We start from the raw sequence: 22,334 nt of genomic DNA on the forward strand, positions 1-22,334 counted from the left end.
GCGTTAACACTTTTCGTTTTGAAAGTTTTTTGGACAATTTTTGTACAAAAAATTGGTTTTCACCATCATTTTTAAAACATGTTGAAAATTTACCCTAGAAAAAAAAGGTTTTATTCCAACATCAACACTTCTCTTTTTTGCATTGTTTTTTATGTTTTTAGGGTTTTTTAAACTAGAGTTCCCGTTTTGAGTTTATAGTTCCCGTTTCAAAGTTTACATTGTTGTTGTCTTAAAAAGGGCTAAAACCACCAGGGCAAATTTCCATCTAAAGAAGTGGAACTATAACTTCCAACAAAATTCCTACCAGATTTGACAAAGAATTTCAACAAAAGAGAGGTTGAATTAATCCACTAATTAATTTACTCCATGTGTTAAACGTCCCTTCTAGTTGTGTGACATAATTGGGAGTACTAAAGCTTTTGTGCTTGCAAGTTCAACCCCACTTAAAGGGGATGGAGGAGGTCCTAAAGCACATTGGTTAAGGAGATGCCAATCCATCTAAAAATTACATTCTTCCTCTAAGCACAAAGTCTAGGGGCGGTTTTTGCTCCAACAAGGTCTAGCTGGCAAGAGTAGGTTTCATATAGCAAGTGTGACAAACATTGCTTGTGTTTTGTGTGGTGAAGATGAAATGGTGGCGCATAAATTTCTTTGTTTATGTTGGGTTGCACAAGTGTTATGGACATGTTTTCAAGTTAAATATTGCTTCTTCACTGCCCCATTTTTGTGGAAATACCCACTATTGGGTGATACTTGGATGCTGCGAAACAACTATAAATCATTGTGGTAGTCCTTACAATTTATTGCTATCAAATTTTTGTGGAACAATTAGAGTAAAATTACTTTCCAAGAGGACCACTCTTTTTTTAGCCTTGGCTAATTAAGGAGATTTAAGCAAAAGTTGGTTCTTTTTTTGAGATTCAAATTCAGTGCCTCTTCGGTGGATGTTGAGTTACTGTCACTTGGTGCACACGAACATATGCTTACCCTTATGGTTCTTTTTTAGGGATTTTCCCAATCTGCATATTAACCCTATCATGCAAATTTTTTATTTTAAGTATTCTAATTTAACCTTTGAAGTAACATACAAAGCATTTCAAAATAAAAAAATAAAACTTAGTTACATTGCCTCTATTAAATGAATATAGAGTTTATTACCCAGTCCAAGGGAATACAGAGGGTGGATTTCCTCCTGGGAGCATATTGTCTCCAAAAATATCGCCTTCCTTTGGGGAGATGACTATCAGATTACCTCTATGCATCAAAAACATCGTAAGGTTGCTACAAAGGAGTCAAAATCTGTTTCTCAAATACTAAAAGACAACCCATATGATAATGACAAACAAATCTGAGAAGCCATGTTGAGACATTTTTTAAAGTGAATGAGGTTCATAGGGCCATAGGGACACAACTTAGAGCTCATGAACACCAACTAAAGGTAGGATACAAGCCAATGAGCTTACGAATGCTTTCTTCAAGGCCTTAGCCAATAAGGAAACCAAGGGGCAATAACCACTCTCAAGACTACAGTTGGCCAAGTGTCTAGTTAAGAAAAAATTGAAAATAAATTTGTCCACCACTTTAATTATCTTTCAATCCCAGGAATGTATGTACGAATGCAAGATGTCCATGTTAGAGTCCCTAGATATTATAGTCTTGCATCACCTCTTGGAACAATATGCAAGGGCTTATGAACAAAGAGTTAGCTCCTGATGAATTGATAACAGCTCTAAAAGAATAGTTGATGAAAACATCCTTGGATTGGATTGTTTCCCATGCAACCTTTACAAAACAACATGGAACTTTGTTGGGGTAGACCTCCTACAAGCATACAAGAAAGCATTGAAAACACAATCATTTGGAACATGCATCAATCAAGGCAATATCTAGTTTATTCCCAAACCTTGAAATCTTAAGAATGTTCCAAACAAGTGGCATTTTACTTTGTTGAATGTTTTATATAAACTTTTGGCCAAGCCCTTGGCCTCTATATCAAACAAATTTTGCACAAATTTATGTGGTTTGTGCGAAAAAACCAATTCTTGGGCTTGGATTCTCCCTTCATCAAAGTGTCTTTGAAAAAGCTTATGATTGCGTAGAATGACCCTTTATTCTTGCCATTTTGAAGGCCTTGTGATTCAGCTCCTTGTTTGTTATTAGGCCTTATCAAAGACATTCCATTGCCTTAATCCAAAACAATATATTTTGTGTATGGCTTATTCCTCACCCAAATATATATATATATATATATATATATATATATATATATATATATATTGGGATAACAGCATGGAATGTTCACAAACCTTTTATGATGCTTTTAACTCTAATATTCAATTATCCAAGGACCAAAACTCAATGTTATAGATAGAGCCAAAGTGCTTCTAGCCCAAATATTCAATGTTCCAAGGCCCAATACTCAATGTTATAGATAGAGCCAAAGTCCAATGCCTAGGTGGCTTGAAGGCCAGGGGTGAACCAAAATCCATCCAAGTCATATCCTTAAATTTCTTGGCATTTCCTTTGCCTTCCAAGCTTCATTTTAGAAGGTAGTTGTTCAAATAGTGGAGAAGAAAATTCAAAAATCGATTACCAACCTTTTGACTTAGCAACTAAGGTTTCAAATTTGCATTAAAGTTATGGCTACCACCAATTTGTATTAATCCTCATGTTAAGTTCCTTCCATGAAACCATATTAGAGGCTAGAAAAGGTCCTGGGTAAAGGATTTCACCTAGTTAATTTGTTATTGTATTGTACTCTAAGAAAATGGATATGCAAATCCTAAAAAGCCATGCACATGCTCAAACTTTGTGTGCTAAATTAGTGATTCAGGCATTGGGTTGTGTTACCACTCAAACTAGCAGGGGGTCCTAAAGGGGCACTTTCTAGGTCGAGCAACAATGACGTTGAAGCCCACTGTCACCATAGTTAAGGCTTCTTACTCTTTACGAACTTTCACGGATGGGAGGAGACCTGATATATAGAGAACCACTTATGAATGATAGATCAACTAAGATGGGTGTGAAGTGATCTCGAGGACCCTTTCCTAGGGGAGGCTCAAGAATGGGACTTGCTTGCTTCTTAAGCAAGGTACAAGGCTTTCTAAGAGAGGGGGATGAGGATTTAAAGGCTAGGTTTTAAGGAGTGTGAATTGTAAAGGAGCTTCCAAAACCCTAAAATCCTTGTTGAACTTGGTTTCCCAAGTGGATTTGAAGATTTGACTTTTCAAATGTATGGGACTGCACAAGACCAAGTGGACCCAGCTTAGGTCAAGAGGAAGGAGTCTAGCAACCAATGATAGATTTGACCTAAACAAGGAGGAGAAGGGGATCAAAGAAGTGATTTTCACTCAAAGGTGCAAAATGATCCCTATGAGGAACTAGCCTAGGGAAACTTAGGGCAAAAACCAATCTCGAGGCTAGGGCTTGGGATATCTCACAACCCCACTATCGAAATTCCCTCAAATTTGGAGGAGGCCTAGGAGAGACACCAGTGCAGTAGAGGCCAAGAGATTGAAGTTTTTCTATGGGTGGTTTGTCGAGAAAATGATGCCCTATGAGCCCTAATGTGGCTAGACCTATAAAGAAAGAGAGGTGAAGAAAAATAATTCTTTAAGTGATCACCTTATGGTAGACCAATGCCTAATCCTTTGGGGAGATTAGAGTCAAGACAAATATGAAAATGGACTTCGTTTCTAGGTCAAGGAGGCTCTAAGATCAACTTTGCTTGTCATTAGGGAAAAGGAGAGTGACCTTAAAAGCTTTTATACTTCGTTTTGCAAGGTAAGGTGGCTTGTCAAGATAAATTCAAACATAGAATTATCCCTAGGAGAATTCGTTCAACATACATGGCCCATACATAGAGATATGTTATATAGAAACATAATTCCACAATTTCAAAGTAAATGCATGCAGCAACTAGCCCTAGTATAGAAAAAATCTCATCATCAATGGATGTGACAAAGTAAAAGAGTAAATAGCATTAGATTTGTACTTACATGTAAGAGAATATATCCAACCACCAATAAACTTGTCAATCATGAAGCTCCAAAGTAAGAAAAGACAATCCATACATCAAAATTCATCCATGCTCCAAAATTTCATCCACCAAGGAGTAGCAAAAATCTCAAGAGAGATACAAGTCCAAACAAAGTGATGATGAAAAATGAACTCTCATCATTTATATTTATACACTTCTAATTTGTTCGATTTAGCTATTTAAGCCTACATTAGCCCCTAAAATAAAAAATAATGTGCAAATAACTAACTTTTGGTGACAAGCCCACCAAACTAGCTCATAAACCAAATAACAAGCCTCTCAAGAAGTCAAATGATCAATAATACATATTGTTGGGCTCTCTAAGAAGGCTGATGAAGTCCATAGGTGACATAATGATGAATAAGACTTCAAAAAGTGATGGACAAGGGGTTGGCCCCTTGTTCTCCACATAATAAACCTTTGGTGCTCCTCATGGGTCTCCATGTAAGTCGAAGATGCCTGTAGACCATTTGCAAGGGCTCAGATGATGGTTTAAATGATGCCACATCAGCATACAAGTTCATTTGCCAAGTGCATGGTATAACTGTAGGGTTGTTTGGGCAAAGGTGAACCAGGTGCATCTTCCTCCTCTAATGGTGAATCTAGAGTAATCTTTGAACGTCTCTAGGGATCCATGGAATGTTGTCTACTGATATGGAGGCCCATGGCTCTCAACGCACACCCTACATGTGCCAATGTAGCCCTCTAGAGGGTTAGGACCCCATATAGGGAGACCAAACCCAAGATGGAAACCACCTGCAATCCTGCAAAAGATCCAATGCATCCTCTAGCCTTGCAGTACAACAAGTCATCAAGGAAATCGAGTAAATTAACTTACAAACCATGGACAACAAGAGGGGACTTCATAATGGCATGCCCTTCCATAATTGGCTTTGGCATGTGCTAATGTCTCCGAGATCCAAGTGGGATTCACCAAGTATCCAATTAGGTGGTCTCTACTTCTAAAGGGGATAGTATGTCCAAGGTACATCCTTTAAACAGTGGTGGTACGTGATAAAGAGGTGAATGGAGTAGGGAATGAAAAGGGGCAGCCTTGGGCCACATGCTAGGGTACAAGGGTAGCTAGTAAAAGGGAAGCCCACACTTGGGTATATAATTTATTGAAGGGAGAAATTGTGGTAACATGAGGTGCCTCGGCCTTGATTTTTCCACCCTTATTTATATGTCTTTTACTATTTTTCTTTAATTGACTGCTCGGGGCTCAAGGGGTAAGAGCATGATGTGTGAGATATAGCAATGGATACCCCCTTTAAGGTAGGGCAGTTCATTGCCCACAAGGGTTGGGACAATCATGGATTCCTAAATGATAAAGGAGGCTCATCTAGGGCCTGTAGGAACCAGGGTGATGACCATGATGATGGGGTAGATCTCATGTATTGGCTTTTGCACACATGCTAAATGTGTTTGTCTCAGCCATCTTTTGCATTTTGTGGTACATATTCCTATTGAATGTAGCCAATTATGCTTTTGCTATTCTTTTCCGCTGCATCAACCTCCGGGCATCATTCCAAGCCTGACCTAAGGTGTGGGCAAAGGGGAAAGGAAAAGCTAACCCTATGTTGACCCAGTGGAGGAATGTGGACCCATGTGGGAGAAATGCTGAATGGGGTTATAATGAGCGAAAAGGGAGTAATATATATGGATGAGGGAGCCCAAGTCAGTAAAAGAGATCCCACGGGGCTAGGGTCCAAGGTTAACATCCAAAAGAGGTCTAAGGGACAAGAGCACAGACCTAACCCATTATTTTTGTCTAATCCCCCCATTAATCCATGTCCATAAGTGTCCATGATAAAAAAACTACAATACTCAATTACCAAATGACAAGGCATGCCTTTAGGCTCGGAAGGCCCACCTTCAAACATATGATCATGGAAAATGGGTGAGGGACCACATGGTTGGCTCGGGTGGCAGAGAAATGGCACAACGAGCTAGTCGCTGGCTGCAAGGGGTTGTTGGCTACCGTCTGAAGAGCATCTAGGCGAAAAAAATTCTCCTAAGGATATCACCCACAAAATGGTGGGTAACAGGTTGATTATGGCATAAAATAAACCAAGCATTTACTAAGGGAACCCCCTTGAGGGTTTGCCTTGTAAAGAGACTCAGTGACTACTCCACACCCACAAACTAAAAAGGGGATGTGAAAACTTGTGTCTGTGACATTGCCTTCCATGTGACTGTTGTCCTTTAGTGGATTGATCTTACCCTGCCTTGTGGTGGTCCTGAATGCATTAAAAGTTAAACCCTTAAAAATTCCAGTGTTCCACAGGGACGTGTCCCCCAGGCTAGGGGACGTGCCCTGACGCTCCCCCACGCTCCAGGGATGGGGAAACTTCTGGGGAAATGTTTCCCCCACGTCCCCTTTTTGGGGAAACTCGGGGAAACTCTGGGGGGATGTTTTTCTGGCAACGAAACGCGACTCCTTTGCAGGGGGGACGTTGGGGGGACGTTGGGGGGATGCGGGTGGGACGCAAGGGGGGGGGCATCGGGGGGACGCCCCCCCATTTTTTGTCTAATAATTTTTATAAAACATTAAAAACAAAAACAAAAACAAAAACAAAACAAATCTAAATATATGAAAAAAATTAAAAAATTAAAAATTAAAATGAAACTATATTAAAAAATAAAACTTGTTTTTTAAAATAAATTATATTATATTAAAATTTAAAACTTAACGTTCGCATGGGGTAGCTCAAGTGGCAATGGCCGTGGAAATGAAGTCTCACCGAACCGGAGATCTTGGGTTCGATTCTTGTGCTACCCTCCACGGAAATGGGGTGAATAACGTACATGTAAAAACTCGAAAATGAGAAGGTCCTACCGAAGCTGACACCTAAACCAAAAAAAAAAAAACTTAACAAATAAAATGAAAACAATAACAAAATAAAAAACTTAAATAAAATAAAAATAATAACAAAATGAAAAAACTTAAAGTATATTAAAACTTAAGACTTAGTATTTATTAGTATTATTTAGTATTTTTTTAGAAATTTACTAGTATTTCATTGCTCAATGCTTTCTATGTTTAATTTTAGTTTAATATTATATGGCTATTTTAGACTTCAACATAATGTTCATGTCATTGTCATATGATGAATTTACTTGTTATCGTGTGCATTGCATAATGTCAATTGTCAAATGATGAATTTATTAATTTAATTTAAATGTGCCTTGTGTCATGCCAAATGATGAATTTAGAAGGAACATTGCATACTGTCAAATGATAATAGTCTAATGAATTTAGAAGGAACATTGCACAATGTCAAATGATAATAGTCTAATATGTAATGATGATCATATTTAGTCTTTACATATACATTTCATAATTATTAAGATTTTCTATTTAGTTATTGACATATTTTTGGAATTTCATTTTTTTTATTTTTATATACTAAAATAAACTTGTGAAACAACTCGGAATCTCCCTGATCTATGAGGGATCGTCCCCTGCCGAGATGGCTTTATCAAGCACGAATCTTACGTCACCTAGAGAGTTTCTCAAGCAATCGAATGTCGAACCCCACATTGGAGATTTTTTCAATCTAACAGCCTGTATCAGTTCTCAACTATTATAATATTTTGCTTGAAAGAAAAGCACTTTTTCGCGTTGTACTTTAAGCCAGAGTCTGTCTCATCCTCTTCTTCCTTTGCTGGCTGTTCAAGGCTGATCGTTTCTCTTTTGAAATGCTTCGCGCCCTTTAGCTTTAGTTGTCTCTGCCTCAGCTTCCTCAAAGGCACCTTTGAATGCCTATACAGCTTTGGTGGTTCAAGGTCTTCGCATGCCCTCGTCATCTGGAATGGTCTGATCTTCTTCAAGGACAACAACTTACAATATTGCATAATGAATCAGGGTTTGAGAACAGAAAAGTCTTTTAATTCTAATTTTCTCATCATAGCTACAGCCTTGTCTATTTGTCTTCTGTTTCCCATACTCTCCAGGCCACATTTCCACTTCTCTATCCCTTAGTTCTTAGAGAAAATTCAAGCTGGGAAGTCAAATTATTTGGAACAACAACCCCCTTCTCAGATTCACAAGCCTGTGTTTGAAGTGCCGTTTTACTGTGTGCAACACCCCCTGTATATTGAGGCCCAGCAACTTTAACAGTACATATAATGTTGGGAAATGTATCATTCCTGTCTGGATACAGATGTTTGATCGGTAACTTTATCCAAATGGCACAAAGAAATTTGTTTAAATCTATAAGTAGAACAGAATTTTCAGAATATCTTCAGTTAACAGAATAATCTTCCAAAACAAATTCTACTTCCATGCTTGTCCCAGTGTCACTTTGTGCTGCTTTATAAGACTGCTGACCTGTATCATAACTTAGCATTGGTCCAATGCTAGATAACTTTTTATGAAGTTTGTAACTGAGTTGACAGATATGATAACAATTGAAGCTTCAGCCGGAACAAACCAGTCACTTGTAAGAAAATATGCAATGTTCGCTAACTGTGGAAGGCTAAATGTTGCAGGAGCTTCTCTCAGGAACATATAATTGAGCATGAAAAGGCCATAACCATAATTATTTGCTGGGGCACCTCAAGAGAAATGAATGGAATATAGTAAAAGCTTTCAGGAGTAATAAATGATGCTTCATCCACCAGAAGTTGTTCAAAAAAACAGAAATATGCAAGCATGCTGATCATGATAAGGGATGGACACCCCTGTTAAAATGGTGGTAACACTACCAATCACAGAGATCTGAGGACTCCTCATTATTGGTTGTTGTTTAGGAGAGTACGCAAAGGAGGCACAATTGGCCGCCTCCTCCTATGCAAAACAGTGATAAGTTTCTAACATTAGCTTTCACAACATTGGAGAATGGGAAACCTCCTAAGCGGGCTAATAATGGCCAATATCCGATTGTAGTGAAAGCTTAGTCCATTGGTACTGGTTGGGTCCAACCCCCAGTGATAATGATGATCCTCCGCTTGATGTTGGACTACTCCCTATTGTAGCCAATGTTACCAGAACCGACAAAATTGGTCGGTCCAACCAGTTATGAGGTTGTACTGGTTTGATTGAATGCTCCAATCCGATATGGTTCGTAGTACGTAGCGAAATGGTAATAAATGTCAAACTCGATCAGTTCCATACCTAACCAGACAAGTGACAATGGGGGTCACTTAAATTTTTTGAAAATAATCGATTAAAAAAAAAAGTTAAATGCTAAACGTAACCCTAAGTCCCCCTGCAATGCAATCTAAAGAGGATTTGAATATTGTTGTTGGATGAGTACCTTCAGGGCCAGGGGAATCAAGCCAAAATCCCATTTTTGAGTCTAGTCATGTTAATGATGTAGATGATGAGGATTCAGTTAATTCTCTCATATGATTAGATTGTAGAGTCTAGAGGCTTCCTTATAGTTATTAATTAGTACTATGCTTATTTTTGGACTCTAGAGCCCATTTAGAGCCTGTTTTTTGATGTATTTTGATTTAGTTACGGATTTCACTCGATACTATTTTGGGTATATGCACCCTTACTCGCTATATACATGAGAAACTTTGCATATTTTTGTATAATGGTTGGATTCACATGGATACATGATTTTTTTTTTCAAAAGTTGAATGTTTTATATGCATTTTTTGGTCGATCGGTTTGGTGGTCCATTTTGTCTGATACCTAATGGATTAAGATCATGATCAAAAATTAGTCTTGATGATTTGAAAGGTTCTGATTAATATGATTTTTGTTTCTGTTTATGTCCACTTCCAGTCTGATTTCAGTTTCTGGGGTTGACTATCCAGTTCTGATAGTTTTGGTTGCATCTTAATGACACTGTGTTTATGCTTGGACCTTCAGCCATTATCTTGTCATGTCTCATGGATTGCTTTTGTTATGTATTTATGGTTAACCTTTATGATGGCACTCTAAACTTATGGGTATTCTGGTAGATAGTCGACTCAAATTAGCTTTGATAGTGCTTGTGAAGGCTACGTTTGCAACCCTTGTTTCACTGAAGCATTCTATGGACATATTCTAAAAATTTCAGTCAAAGGGAGATGTTTATTCAAAAGAAAACTAATTACAATGATGAAAAATTAGGGAGTAGTGTATGAACATTTAATGACTTGAGGAAAGACAACCATGAAGGACCCTACGAGACCTAGAGTTAGTAATAGAGAGAATTCCAAGGTTCCAAAGCTGACTGCAAGATCTGTCATCACTACAAGCAACACAAGTTCAATCATGCCAATCCCTAGGATTGGATGTAGGATATTGAATTTTAATCAACTGTACAAAAGAACTATGTGCAAAGAGGAAAAAATTCACAAGACAGAGAAGGCATTCTATTTTATTTTGGTAGCATGTTTACCAAATGAATTTAGCCACCAACTTGGATATTTGCACACAAATTCATCTAAGAGCTTGTCAATCCAATGATTATTGGGCCTCTACACCCTGCAAGCCTTGTTGCCTGAACAATTCAATTGCCCTTTGGTGACAAATCCAGTCTCATGTAGTAGCAAGTACTACCCCAAAGATTCTATGAGCATAAGACATCCCCAAAGCTTGTTGCCATAGTAGGACCTAAACATTCACCCTCACAAATCCCACAAATGCCTTTGTGTAGCTCAAATCACAGCATGCTACCAACTTACCTCACACAACCTAGATTTTCTGTCACAACTTTGATTTGTTGCATCTACCCTCACAAAGAATAAATCGCCCCACAAGCAACCTAAATCTTTCTTCATATAGTTCAGATCTATTGCAATTGCCGTCACAAAACCCAAATTTGTCCTCGCACAATTTGGATCTACTACATTTTCCTTCATGAATCTTGAATCTACCATCACATGGCCAAGATTTGCCCTTGGAAATGCTAGTGACAAAATAAACTCAATGAAAAATGTTCCAAATATCATGGTTTTCCCACTTAACAAAATAGCCCAATTTGTAGCCCACAAATATTAGCAACAGAAGTGACAGTAAATGATTCTCAGGAGGACATTGGCATAAAAATGGAATGTGTGGACTAGAAGTGGAGGAAGATAAGGGCTTCAACTTTTTCTTTGATGATAGTGTAGAATACACATACTAGAGTTAGAATTTTGAACAGAGGGGTTATTTTATACATTGTTCAAAAAATGATAGTCTTCCTAGATGAGGAAGCCTTTGATTAATAGTGGAGTTTTAAATGGCAAGTGTGAATAATTCCTATAAACTCCTAATGGCAACTTGGCTCTCGTTATTTATGTCCACATTTTATTTATGAGGTGTTGAAAATCAGCAGCTCAGAGATGAATTTCCTTTAATAAAAGCTCATTTTGACAATTCTAGAGTGACTTTCTAAAATTAAAAAATCATGTCTAGTATCTCAAATATGACTTTTCAAAAATAGTAAATCACCTTGCATCAATTGGTAATCAAGTATAGTTGATGGAAAATCACTTAAACTTATCATTAATCAATCCCAATAGTTGAATTTTGATTTAATCATCAATATTATTATTATTATTATTATCCTTTATGCTACTATGATATTATCAAAAGGAAATTCAAGTCCCCTTTCTTTCATGACACTCAATCACTTTGCACCTCTCTCCTTGATGACTCAAATAGCACTACATTACACTCTCTTACACACTCATTAAAGGCATGTCATGAAAGATTCCTCTTACACTCTCATTAATGCATATGTTACACTCTCCTCATTTAAGTCATATATTTCTCTCCTAAAATGATGACACTCCTTAATGGCATAAGTTACACTTCTCTAAGGCATGCGTTGCCTCTCCATAATGGCATAAGTTACTCTTCCCAAAAAGGCATGCGTTGCACCTACCTCATGGCATGCGAGTTGTACCTCCTTTATGGCATGAATTCATTGCACCTCCTATATATATGTGTCTCATATCATCTCACCTTACTACTTGTGCGTTGTGAAAGAAGAATTCGAACTTGAGAGAGAGAGAGTTGGAGAGACTTGAAGAAGATTGTGAGAGAGAGACTTGGAAAGTAAGAGTAAGACTTGGTGAGCCAAGGTTGATTTAATGTTTCAGTGTTGATTCAGTTGAAGGGAAGGTTGATTCAGTGTTTGCATCTGCTGTTGCTACCAATGATCTTTATGCTTCAGCTTGTTCAAATTTGGGTGAACTTACTCATTCTCTTGATCTCTCATTGTACTCTGTATCTCCGTTGAACAATTGATATCTAATATAAGAAAAATCGAGTTGTGTTTTTCCCCTTGTGGGGTTTTGCCTGGTCATTGGACCTAAATTCTCCGAGTCTCATTTTGTTCTTGGCTATCCTCTATTGTGCATTTGGTTTATGTTCTATCTACAATTGCATAATTGATATTGCGGCAGAAGAAATTTTTGTAATAAGTAATTGTTATAGTATAAAACATCAGAATTTCAACATGGTATCAGAGCTTTGGTGAAGACAAGCCCAAGAATATAAGAGATATCACTCCTTTAAAAAGATCTTACTTGTTGCTAAAATTTATTTGACTTGATCGAGATGTCTTCTTCTTACTTCAAGAATGAAGAGAAGTTGAATGATGCTTCGAATTTTGGTCTACGGAAGGCAAGATTGGACATTACTCTTGAAGAACATAATGTATTGGAATATGTGGAAGGTGTGGTAGCAGAACCACCAGAAAATTCAAATGTTGTTGTCAAGGCCAGATACAAGAAGGGAGAAGTCAAGGCTAAGAAGATTATTTCTTATTCTCTTAGAGACCATCTCATCACCTATGTCTCCAAGTTGAAGAAATCTAAGGAAATGTATGACAAGCTGATTGGAACGTAATAAGTAAACAACTTGAGACAAATGTTTGCTTTGAAGAATCAACTCAAGGACATTAAGATGAACAGAGGAGAGACCATTCAATCATGTTTCATGAGGATATCTAAAATCAAGGATCAACCGTCAACTACTGGTGAAATTGTATTTGATAAAGAGCTAGTGTTGATTACGCTTGGAGATCTTTCTCCAACTTGGGAAACTTTTATTACTACCATCAACAACAATGATAAGTGTCCCACATTTGATGAGCTCTTTGGAAAGTGCAGTCAAGAAGAGGCCAGAATGATTGCTAGAGGAAGAATTCCCAAACATGAAGAGGAAGAACCTACTGCCTTTGTTGTCCAAGACAAGAAGCAGAAAGGAAAAAGAGGTCATCACTTTTCAAGAAAGCCTGCTCCCAGATCCAATAGTTCCTATAAATGGATGTTACAGTTGCCATAAGCATGGCCACTATGCCCGTGATTGGCCAAAAAATAAAAGTGCACCAAGATCCAACCACAACAATCGTAGCAACAACTTCACCGCTAATTATAGTAGAAGAAGAGAAGATTGTTCGTAAAGAAAGTTATTGTTCTTCCAATATTTCAAGGAACCCAAGGTATAATAATAATGCATTTGAAACATAATCACAATACTTTCTCGTTTCTACTCTTTCTAGTTCCTCTCCTACAGATTCTTGTGATAGCTGGTTGGTTGATAGTGGTGCTTCAAGACACTTTATTGGTTATAAAGAAGTTATCTCAAATCTGGTTGAGAGGGAAACGAATCTGAAAATTATACTTGGAGATAATTCTACATATCCTATAAAGAGATCTGGTTTTGATTCTTTTCATTTGGATCAAAGTAAAACTTTATCTCTTCAAGAAGTTTTGTATGTACTTGGTTTGAAAAAAAATCTTGTATCTATATCTGCCTTAAAAGACAAAGGAATGAAAGTTGTTTTTATAAATGGAAAAGTTTTCACTTGGCCAATGAAATCTAGCATGAGAGATGCCTTCACTCTGGGATCAAGATTTGAAAGTATTTATAAAATTAATGGAAGACCAATCCATGTGTTGATTCATGATAGTAATCATCAATGTGAATTGTAGCATCGAAAGTTTTCTCATCTGTACTATAAAGCTTTGTCTCATGTGAGAAAGATAGTTTCTGGGATGCTTGAGATTATAGTGGATCACGATGGAGTTTGCCAAGGGTGCGCAAGTGGAAAGCATGTAAAGGGACCATTCCTTTCAAGCAAAAGCAAAACCAGTCAATTACTTCACCTTATACATTCTGATTTATGTGGACCTATGCCTGTGACTTCTCTTGGTGGCTACTTGTATTATATAATCTTTGTGGAAGATTTTTTTCACAAGACATGGATTTTCTTTCTAAAAAGCAAAGGTCAAGCATTTGGCATGTTCAAAGACTTCAAGGCTCTAGAAGAAAAGAAAATTGGAAAGCAGATCAAAATCTTCAAATCTGACAACGGAGGAGAGTTCACTTCAAATGATTTCAATGACTTTTGCCAAAAAGCTAGAATCAGAAAATAGACCACCATACCATATAACCCAGAACAAAATGGTATGGCTGAAAGAAATCGCAGAACTATCATGAAAGCAATCAAAGTTATGTTGCACGATCAAAAGCTACCAAAGTTTTTATGGGGAGAAGTTACTAACATTGTTGTCTATGTCCAAAATAGATCTCCACACCGAGTCTTAAACAACAAGACTCCTGAAGAAGTCTTCATTGGTGAAAAGCCCGAGGTTGGGCACTTAAAGATCTTTGGTTGCCCTGTCTACTTTCATGTGCCAAAGGAAAAGAGGACCAAGCTGGAAGCTTCAAGTAAGAAAGGTACGTTTGTTGGTTATTGTGAAAATTCTAAAGCTTACAAAATATACGTCCCTAGTCAAAAAAATATAGAGTTTAGCAAGGATGTAACATTTGATGAAAATCCGCCTCTTGGAAAAGCCAAAGACACTCCTCCTCCTGCTAATGTTGAAAGACAAGATGATGCCTTGGATACACAAGAAGATCCTGGGCCTGAGCCTGATCGTGTTGATGAACCCATGGATCCCTTGGATCCTCCTCCATGTGACCCTCTTGCTAGGAAGAGACCATTTGGCTTTGTGACACTTACAAGATGCTAATAGACATATTGCCCCCAAAGGAACCCTCAGAGAAAGCAAGAAACCATGTCGGTTCCAGGGATACGTTGTAGTCATGAGCAACATTATACAAGCTGAACCATGCACTTTTGAAGAAGCGGTGAAAGATCAAGTATGGAAAGATGTTATGTCCGATGAATATGAGTCTATCATACATAATGATGTATGGGAAGTAGTTGCAAGGCCTAAAGGCCTAAAGGGAAGTCTGTTGTGACTTCCAAATGGTTGTACAAAATTAAGCATGGTGCAGATGGAAGTATTGAAAAAAATAAAGTTAGATTTGTGGCTAGAGGTTTCTCTCAAAAAGAGGGAGTAAACTATGATGAGATTTTTGCACTTGTTGCCCAATATATTACCATTTGATCTATTGTGGCTCTAGTTGTTAGCCAGGGGTGGACACTTCATCAAATGGATGTGAAAAACACTTTTCTACATGGCTTCCTCAAGGAAGAAGTATTTGTGGAGCAACCGCAAAGCTTTGAAGAACATGACAGGAAAACTTGTGTGTAGACTGAAGAAAGCTCTCTATGGATTGAAGTAAGCCCCAAGAGCTTGGTATGCCCGCATTGATAGCTTCTTGATGAAGCTTGGTTTTACCAGAAGCAATGTTGATCCAAATCTCTACTTCAAAATGGTCCAAGATATGCCTTTGATTTTGGTATTATATGTTGAAGACTTATTCTTGACAAGTGGAGAACCTCTTATCCTCTAGTGTAAGAGGGAGTTAGCTTCTGAGTTTGAAATGAAAGATTTTCATTTGATGCACTACTTTCTAGGCCAAGGTATGGCAGAGACCTGGTGAGATTTTATTTTCCTTTCTCAAAGAAAATATGTTGTCAAGCTATTGGAAAGATTTGGTATGACAAAATGTAAGTCCATGAATACACCAATGGAAATGAATTTCAAGAAGTTATGTGGTGAAGCTGCAGGACCTGATTTGGCAAATCCTTTTGAGTATCGACAACTGATTGGGGCACTGATGTTCTTAGTGAACACTTGTCCAAACATACATTTTGCGGTCAATACCCTGAGCCAATATATGATTGAGCCATCACATGCACACTGGATTGTTGCAAAGAATGTGTTGAGATACCTGCATGGGACCATGAATCTTGGATTGAGATATCCTGTCGGAAATGTGACACTACATGGATACTTTGATGCTAATTTGGTTGGTAACTTTGCTGATAGAAAGAGCACATTTGGATGTTGCTTGAGTTTTGGATCTGGCATGATATCTTAGATGAGCATAAAACATAAGTTTGTAGCCCTTAGCACGGCTGAAGTCGAGTACATTGCTGCAAGCATGGCTAACTATGAGGCAGTATGGCTAAGGAACCTCTTTGGAGAGATGTTTGAGCATGTACCAGATACGATAGCAATATACTATGACAATAAGAGTGGGATTCGACTTGCAGAAAATCCCATGTTCCATGACAAGTCCAAGCACATTGAGATTAGATATCACTATATCTAGGATATGGTGCAAATAGGAGTAGTGAGACTCCATCATATTGCGACTGATGATTAGATAGTTGACATACTCACCAAGCCTTTGTTGAAGAATGTAACTAGTGTCGGTCTTCATAATTGTACTTGTCAAACAAAAATTTATTATTAAAGAAAATGACTTATTAAAGCATGGGTTTCATGCTTGGGTCAATGTTTTCTAGGTCAAAGCCTCCTTTTAAGGCTTCTATGTTGTGTCTTGAGTCATTAAAGTCATTTTCATTTTTATTAGACCCTTCTTGGACTTTTGTATCATGTAAAATAATTATTTTCGAGTCAAAAAGGTTATTTGTCACCTCCACGCCAAGTTGGCCCTCTTCCCATGAAGTCGGCCTACATTAGGGCAATTCGACCCAAGAGAAAGGCTATATAAAGAGAGGCAATTCGACCTATTTGGAGCATTCACTCAACAAGTTCGAACTTCAAAGAAGAGAGGCAGAAAAGAGAGTGAAGTAGCTGGAGAAGGACGAAATTTGCTGGGAAGACCTACTCTGAGTTTCTATGCTATCTATCTCTCGCCCGTGTGAAATTTCTGGGCATTTGCTAGGGCCGAAATTTTGTGTCTACTGCAGGTCTGAAATTTTGTTGTTGGGGGTCGAAGTTTTGCTGCTAGGGTGTCGAAATTCTAAACTCAAGTTGTTGCTAAGATGCCGAAATTCTAGATTGAAGTTGTTGCTGGGGAGCTGTCACTTGGAGATTTTGTCAAGGATTATCTATTGAAGGGAAGAGTTGACTTAGTGGTTGGAGGAGGTCTTTGTCTAGGTCTAAGAAGTCTGGAAGTGTCTCATCTTGATTTGAATCCACTGATGGAAGAGTTTTTGACTGGGTTTCCCCATGTAAGGGTTTTTAGTTGGCTGAGCACCTACATCTTGTGTCTCTTGTTCTTGTGGTTTTCATTTACATATAATTTGGTAATTGCTTAATGAAAGACAAACTAACTAAGAAGTAAAAGGAGCCAACATAATTCACAAGTAATTATCAAGAAAGAGGAATCAAACCCTAATTCCTATATGTAGGAATTTACAGGGTAAGTTCCTCAGATAGAACACCAAATGACACTGCTCACAAACAGATCACGAATCAACACACCCGTATTTTTAACATGGTTAAAACCCTCAAAGAGGGATACAGTCCACGACCTGAGCCAACACGGCCACTTCAGGCAATTTATTAATAAAAGAAAGAAAATTTGCATAAGCTTCTCTCATGAACGGTCACCCTACAAATGACCCTCCATGCTCTTTAAATAGAGATCATGGACCAATCGGGTGTTAAGCCACGAATCAAGTGTCAGTAATACCGAGGAGAGAATGAACCGTCAGATCACTTCATGTCTAGAACATATCGTGATCGCTGGATTGTAAGTTACAAAAGTACACAGTAAAGAAACACACTTTACCTAACTCTACATTAGACCAAGTTGTACTTAACTATTTCCTATGTGTCGGAATATCCTAACATCCCCACTTAAGAACAACTTGGGATAGGATTGAAGGATGTACAAATATGACACAATAGGAGAAGGAAGGAGGCATTAGAGCCTATCCCCCCTTAGTGACAACTTCCTGAACTCCAACTATAAATCGAAGTTTAGTAAACTTCACCTCTGTGAGAGCCTTTGTAAAGATGTCTGCGACTTGATCATCAGTTGAACAATATTGTACTTCAAGAACATGGTCATGAATGAGCTTTATCATGAAGTGCATGTGTAGTTCAATGTGTTTGTTGCATTGATGTTGGACTGGATCTTTGCATAGTTGAATGGCACTTTGATTATCACACCAAAGTGTAGTCGGATGTTGCTGCTGAAAGCCAAACTCTGACAGGATTTGACAAAGCCACAAGGCTTCCTTACTAGCTTCTACGGCGCCACGATACTCTACTTCTGCTGAAGAAAGATAAATGGCACTTTGTTTCTTGCAAGCCCATGTAATAGGTCCAAAACCAAGAGTGAACACATAAGCTGCAGTAGACTTCGGATCATTAGGGTCACTAGCCTAATCGGAATCAATGAAACCAACCAATAAAGGAGATGCTTCTGCACTGTAATGAATCCCAAACTGAACTATACCTCGAACATAACGAAGTATTCTTTTAGCTGCTTTCCAATGACTTTCATGTGGGTTTTGCATAAACCGAGCAATAAGGCCAACAGCAAACTGCAAAGGAAAGGTCAGGACGTGTATGGGTCAGATACAAAAGTTTTCCTACAAGCTGACGGTATAAGGTAGCATCGACTTCAGGAGAAGTACAAGTGACTGAAAGTTTGGCTCCAGACTGAAAGGGAGAAGGGGATGGCTTACAGTCTTCCATGTGAAAGTGGTGTAGAAGATCACAAGCATACTTGGACTGGGGAAGGGAAATACCTTCCTTGGATTGCAAGACTTGAAGACCAAGGAAATAATGCAAGTGTCCTAAGTCTGTCATTTCAAACTTCTTTTTAAGGCTAGACTTCCCATGGTTTATAAGGTTGGGATCACTTACCAGTAAGGATAAGATCATCAACATAAAGAACAAGAATGATAAGGGACTTACCCACTTTCTTGGTGTAGACAGTATTGTCAGAATGACACCTAGAAAAGCCAGTATCTAAAAGAAAGCTATCCATTCTAGCATACCAAGCCCTAGGGGCTTGCTTCAAACCATAAGGGGATTTCTTAAGCCCACATACAAGGTTGGAGTCTATTTGTATAAAGCCAGGAGGTTGTTCCATATAGATTTCTTCATGCAAGTCCCCATGCAAGAAGGTAGATTTAACATCCATCTGATGGACTTCCCATTTGAAAGAAGCAGCAAGGGAAAGAACAAGGCAAATAGAGTTCATTTTGGCAACAGGGGAGAAGGTTTCAGTATAGTCAATGCCTTCAACTTGTGAAAAACCCTTAGCAACAAGACGAGCTTTATGTTTATCAACTTTTCCATCGAGTCCAAACTTGGTTCTGTAAACCCATTTACATCTAACAAGTTTTCTTCCCTTTGGAAGAGAAACAAGATCCCATGTATCATTTGTGCTAATAATGAACGATATTCTTCATTCATAGCTGCGTCCCAATCTAGATGGCCTGAAGCTTCTGCAAAGGTGTCAGGATCATGATTCGCTGAAATTTGAGCCAGTAAAGAAGAGGCTCTATCTACCTGAGAACGTGTACATCGTTGATCTGTAGGATCACCTGCAAGAGCACCTGCTGCATCCTGAGTAGCACGGGCCCATTTTGGAAGCTGAGGAGTTGAAGGAGGATCCTGAGAAGGTGGGGGAGGATTGTCATCCTCGCTCTCATCATCTGAAGAAGAAATGTTTTCAGAAGTAGAAGAGATAGAGGGAGGTGGCACATCCGCCGAACTAGGCTCCTAGGCCAATATATTTTCAGCAAACTTTACATCTCTTCTAATGATAATATTTTTGGACTTAAGTGGAATAAGTCTATATCCTTTGACATCTTCAGAATATCCAACAAAAATACATTTTTCACTCTTAGGTTCTAAAGGTTTATGTTTCTCATCTGGAATATGGACCCATGCTTCACTTCCAAAAACACAAAAGTGACTTACATCTAGTTTAATTGAGCTCCATGCTTCTTCTGGAGTGATATTCTTTAAAACCTTAGTAGGAGTGTGATTTACTATGTAAGTTGCACAGTTAATTGCTTTTGCCCAAAAATTAAGATTAAGTCCTTTGATTGAAGCATACAATTAGCCATTTCCTTTAAGGTGTGATTCTTCCTTTCAGCTACACCATGTTGTTGTGGAGTATATGGAACAAGATGTTGCATTTGAAATCCATGCTTAGTGCAAAAGTTGATGAATTTGTTGTTAACATGTTCTCCGCCATTATCAGATCTTATCTTAAGAATTTGATGTCCAGATTGTTTCTCCACAAAGGCCTTAAAGGCCAAGAACATGTTAAATACTTCAGTCTTGAGTTTTAAGAAGTATACCCAAGTGCGTCTGGAGAAATCATCAATGAAAGTTAAGAAATACTTGTAGCCAGAGAATGAAACAATTGGAAGTGGACCACATAAATCACTATGCACAAGCTGTAAAGGGGCTGAGGCATGCCAAGCGACACGTTTTTCAAAACTATCCTGATGATGTTTTCCGAGTACACATCCGGAACAAACACCATCTCTGTAAGATACCATAGGAAGACCTGTCACCATATTTTCTTTACATATATTTTGAATGGAGCGATAGTTTAAGTGACCAAATCGCTCATGCCAAAGTTTGCTCACTTCATCATTATGAGCAACAAATACCGAGGGAAGTGTTGATGACCCAAAGTTGTTAAACTTATACAACCTTGTAGAATCATCAGTAATGCCAGTAGCTAAAATCTGTCTAGGATCTCTTAGGTCCTTAATTACAACATCGTGAGGTGAAAATTCAACAGTTTTACCTTCACCTGAATGAGTTATCTGATATACAGATAGAAGGTTGAAAAATAAGGTTGGAACACATTGTACATCATTAAATTGACCATTGTCTAGATGAATAGTTCCAGTCCCTGCAACACTAAGAGATATATCATCACCAACATATATATTTTTGGTGTTACAATCATTTAAAGAAGAAAACATGGCTTTGTTTTTGGCCATGTGATAAGAAGCTCCAGAATCAATGAGCCACTCATGAGAATGAGAAGAAGAAGATACATTTAGTGCATAACCAGACCGAGATGCTTAACAACCACATTATACTTAACTAGACCAAGTTATACTTAAATATTTCCTATGTGTCGGAATATCCTAACACTATAAGCATTGATTTCTCAACATGGTATCAAAGCTAAGGTCGAAGAAGGTCGAAGATCATTTTGTTGACTTGGAAGAAAAGGTTACTCCCTCTATGGCAAGTTACTTGAAGATAGGATTCAATATCATGAGAATTGCAAGAAGATGGATTGGAAGGATCATCTACAATCAATCTAGGAGATTCAAGAGTGAAGGATTCTTGGTTGCACTTACAGGTACTCTTGATGATGACAAAGCATGGATCATTGGTAGTGGAGCATCAAGATATATGACGGGAGAAAGTGGACAACTTCATACTCTATCAAAGGAACCATCATCTCATGTAGTAGAGCTAGGAGAAGAACAATGATACAGTCAAAGGCCTTGGATCTGCATCACTGAAGTTGGAAAGTCGAGCAAAGCTACACCTCAACAATATACTTTATGTCCCAAGTTTGAAAAAGAATTTACTTTCCATTTCTTGTTTAGAAGATAAAGGAGATAGGATTTTCTTTGTAGATGGTTAAGTTTTGGTTTGGGGAAAGGATTCAAGTATTGAAAAGGCAAAAGTTATTGGAGTTCGTGAAGGAAGGTTATATAGAGTTATAACACCATCTCCTCAAGCCCTAGTTCACATGGAAATCAATCTTATCGAACTATGGCATTGAAGATATGGGCATATTCATTACAAGATAATACCCTCACCTAGTCAAATGGTAAAGGGCATCCCAACATCAAGGAAGATCATAAAGGAGTATGCAAGGGATGTGCTTTGGGAAAGAATACAAGGAAACCTTTTACAAGCAGTGATACAAAGTCTAGGGAGATCTTGGACCTCATTCATTCCGATGTGTGTGGTCCAATGTCTAACAAATCTCTTGGAGGCCATCTTTATTATATGACCTTCATTGATGATCACTCTGGAAAGACGTGGCTATATCTTCTCAAGACAAAGGACGAAGTATTTGAAAAGTTCAAGGAATTTAGATCCGAAGTGGTGACCTTAACTAAAAGAAAGATAAAGATGTTGAGATCCGACAATGGAGGGGAACATACTTCAAAAGAATTAATTGCATATTGTAAAGAAACTGGTATTAAGAGGGAGCTCATTGTTCCCTACAACCCTG

The 22,334-nt window shown here is 38.1% G+C and overlaps 1 protein-coding gene across 1 annotated transcript in view; it reads right to left on the bottom strand.

Moving 5' to 3' along the window:
* Window positions 1–4,392: 4,392 nt before the first annotated feature.
* The window catches only part of LOC149192039 (uncharacterized), a 51,987-nt gene continuing 34,045 nt past the window's right edge, over window positions 4,393–22,334 (bottom strand). Inside the window, exon 3 of the mRNA XM_089404461.1 lies at window positions 4,393–4,498. Within this exon, the coding sequence (XP_089260587.1) occupies window positions 4,408–4,498 (91 nt within the window). The 3' untranslated portion in view covers window positions 4,393–4,407. The remainder of the gene's footprint in view (window positions 4,499–22,334) is intronic.

This window comes from Pinus tabuliformis, chromosome 2_2 (assembly GCF_031772625.1).
Source record: "Pinus tabuliformis cultivar Carrire ecotype Pingquan chromosome 2_2, CPIR1, whole genome shotgun sequence".
Lineage (NCBI taxonomy): Eukaryota > Viridiplantae > Streptophyta > Pinopsida > Pinales > Pinaceae > Pinus > Pinus tabuliformis.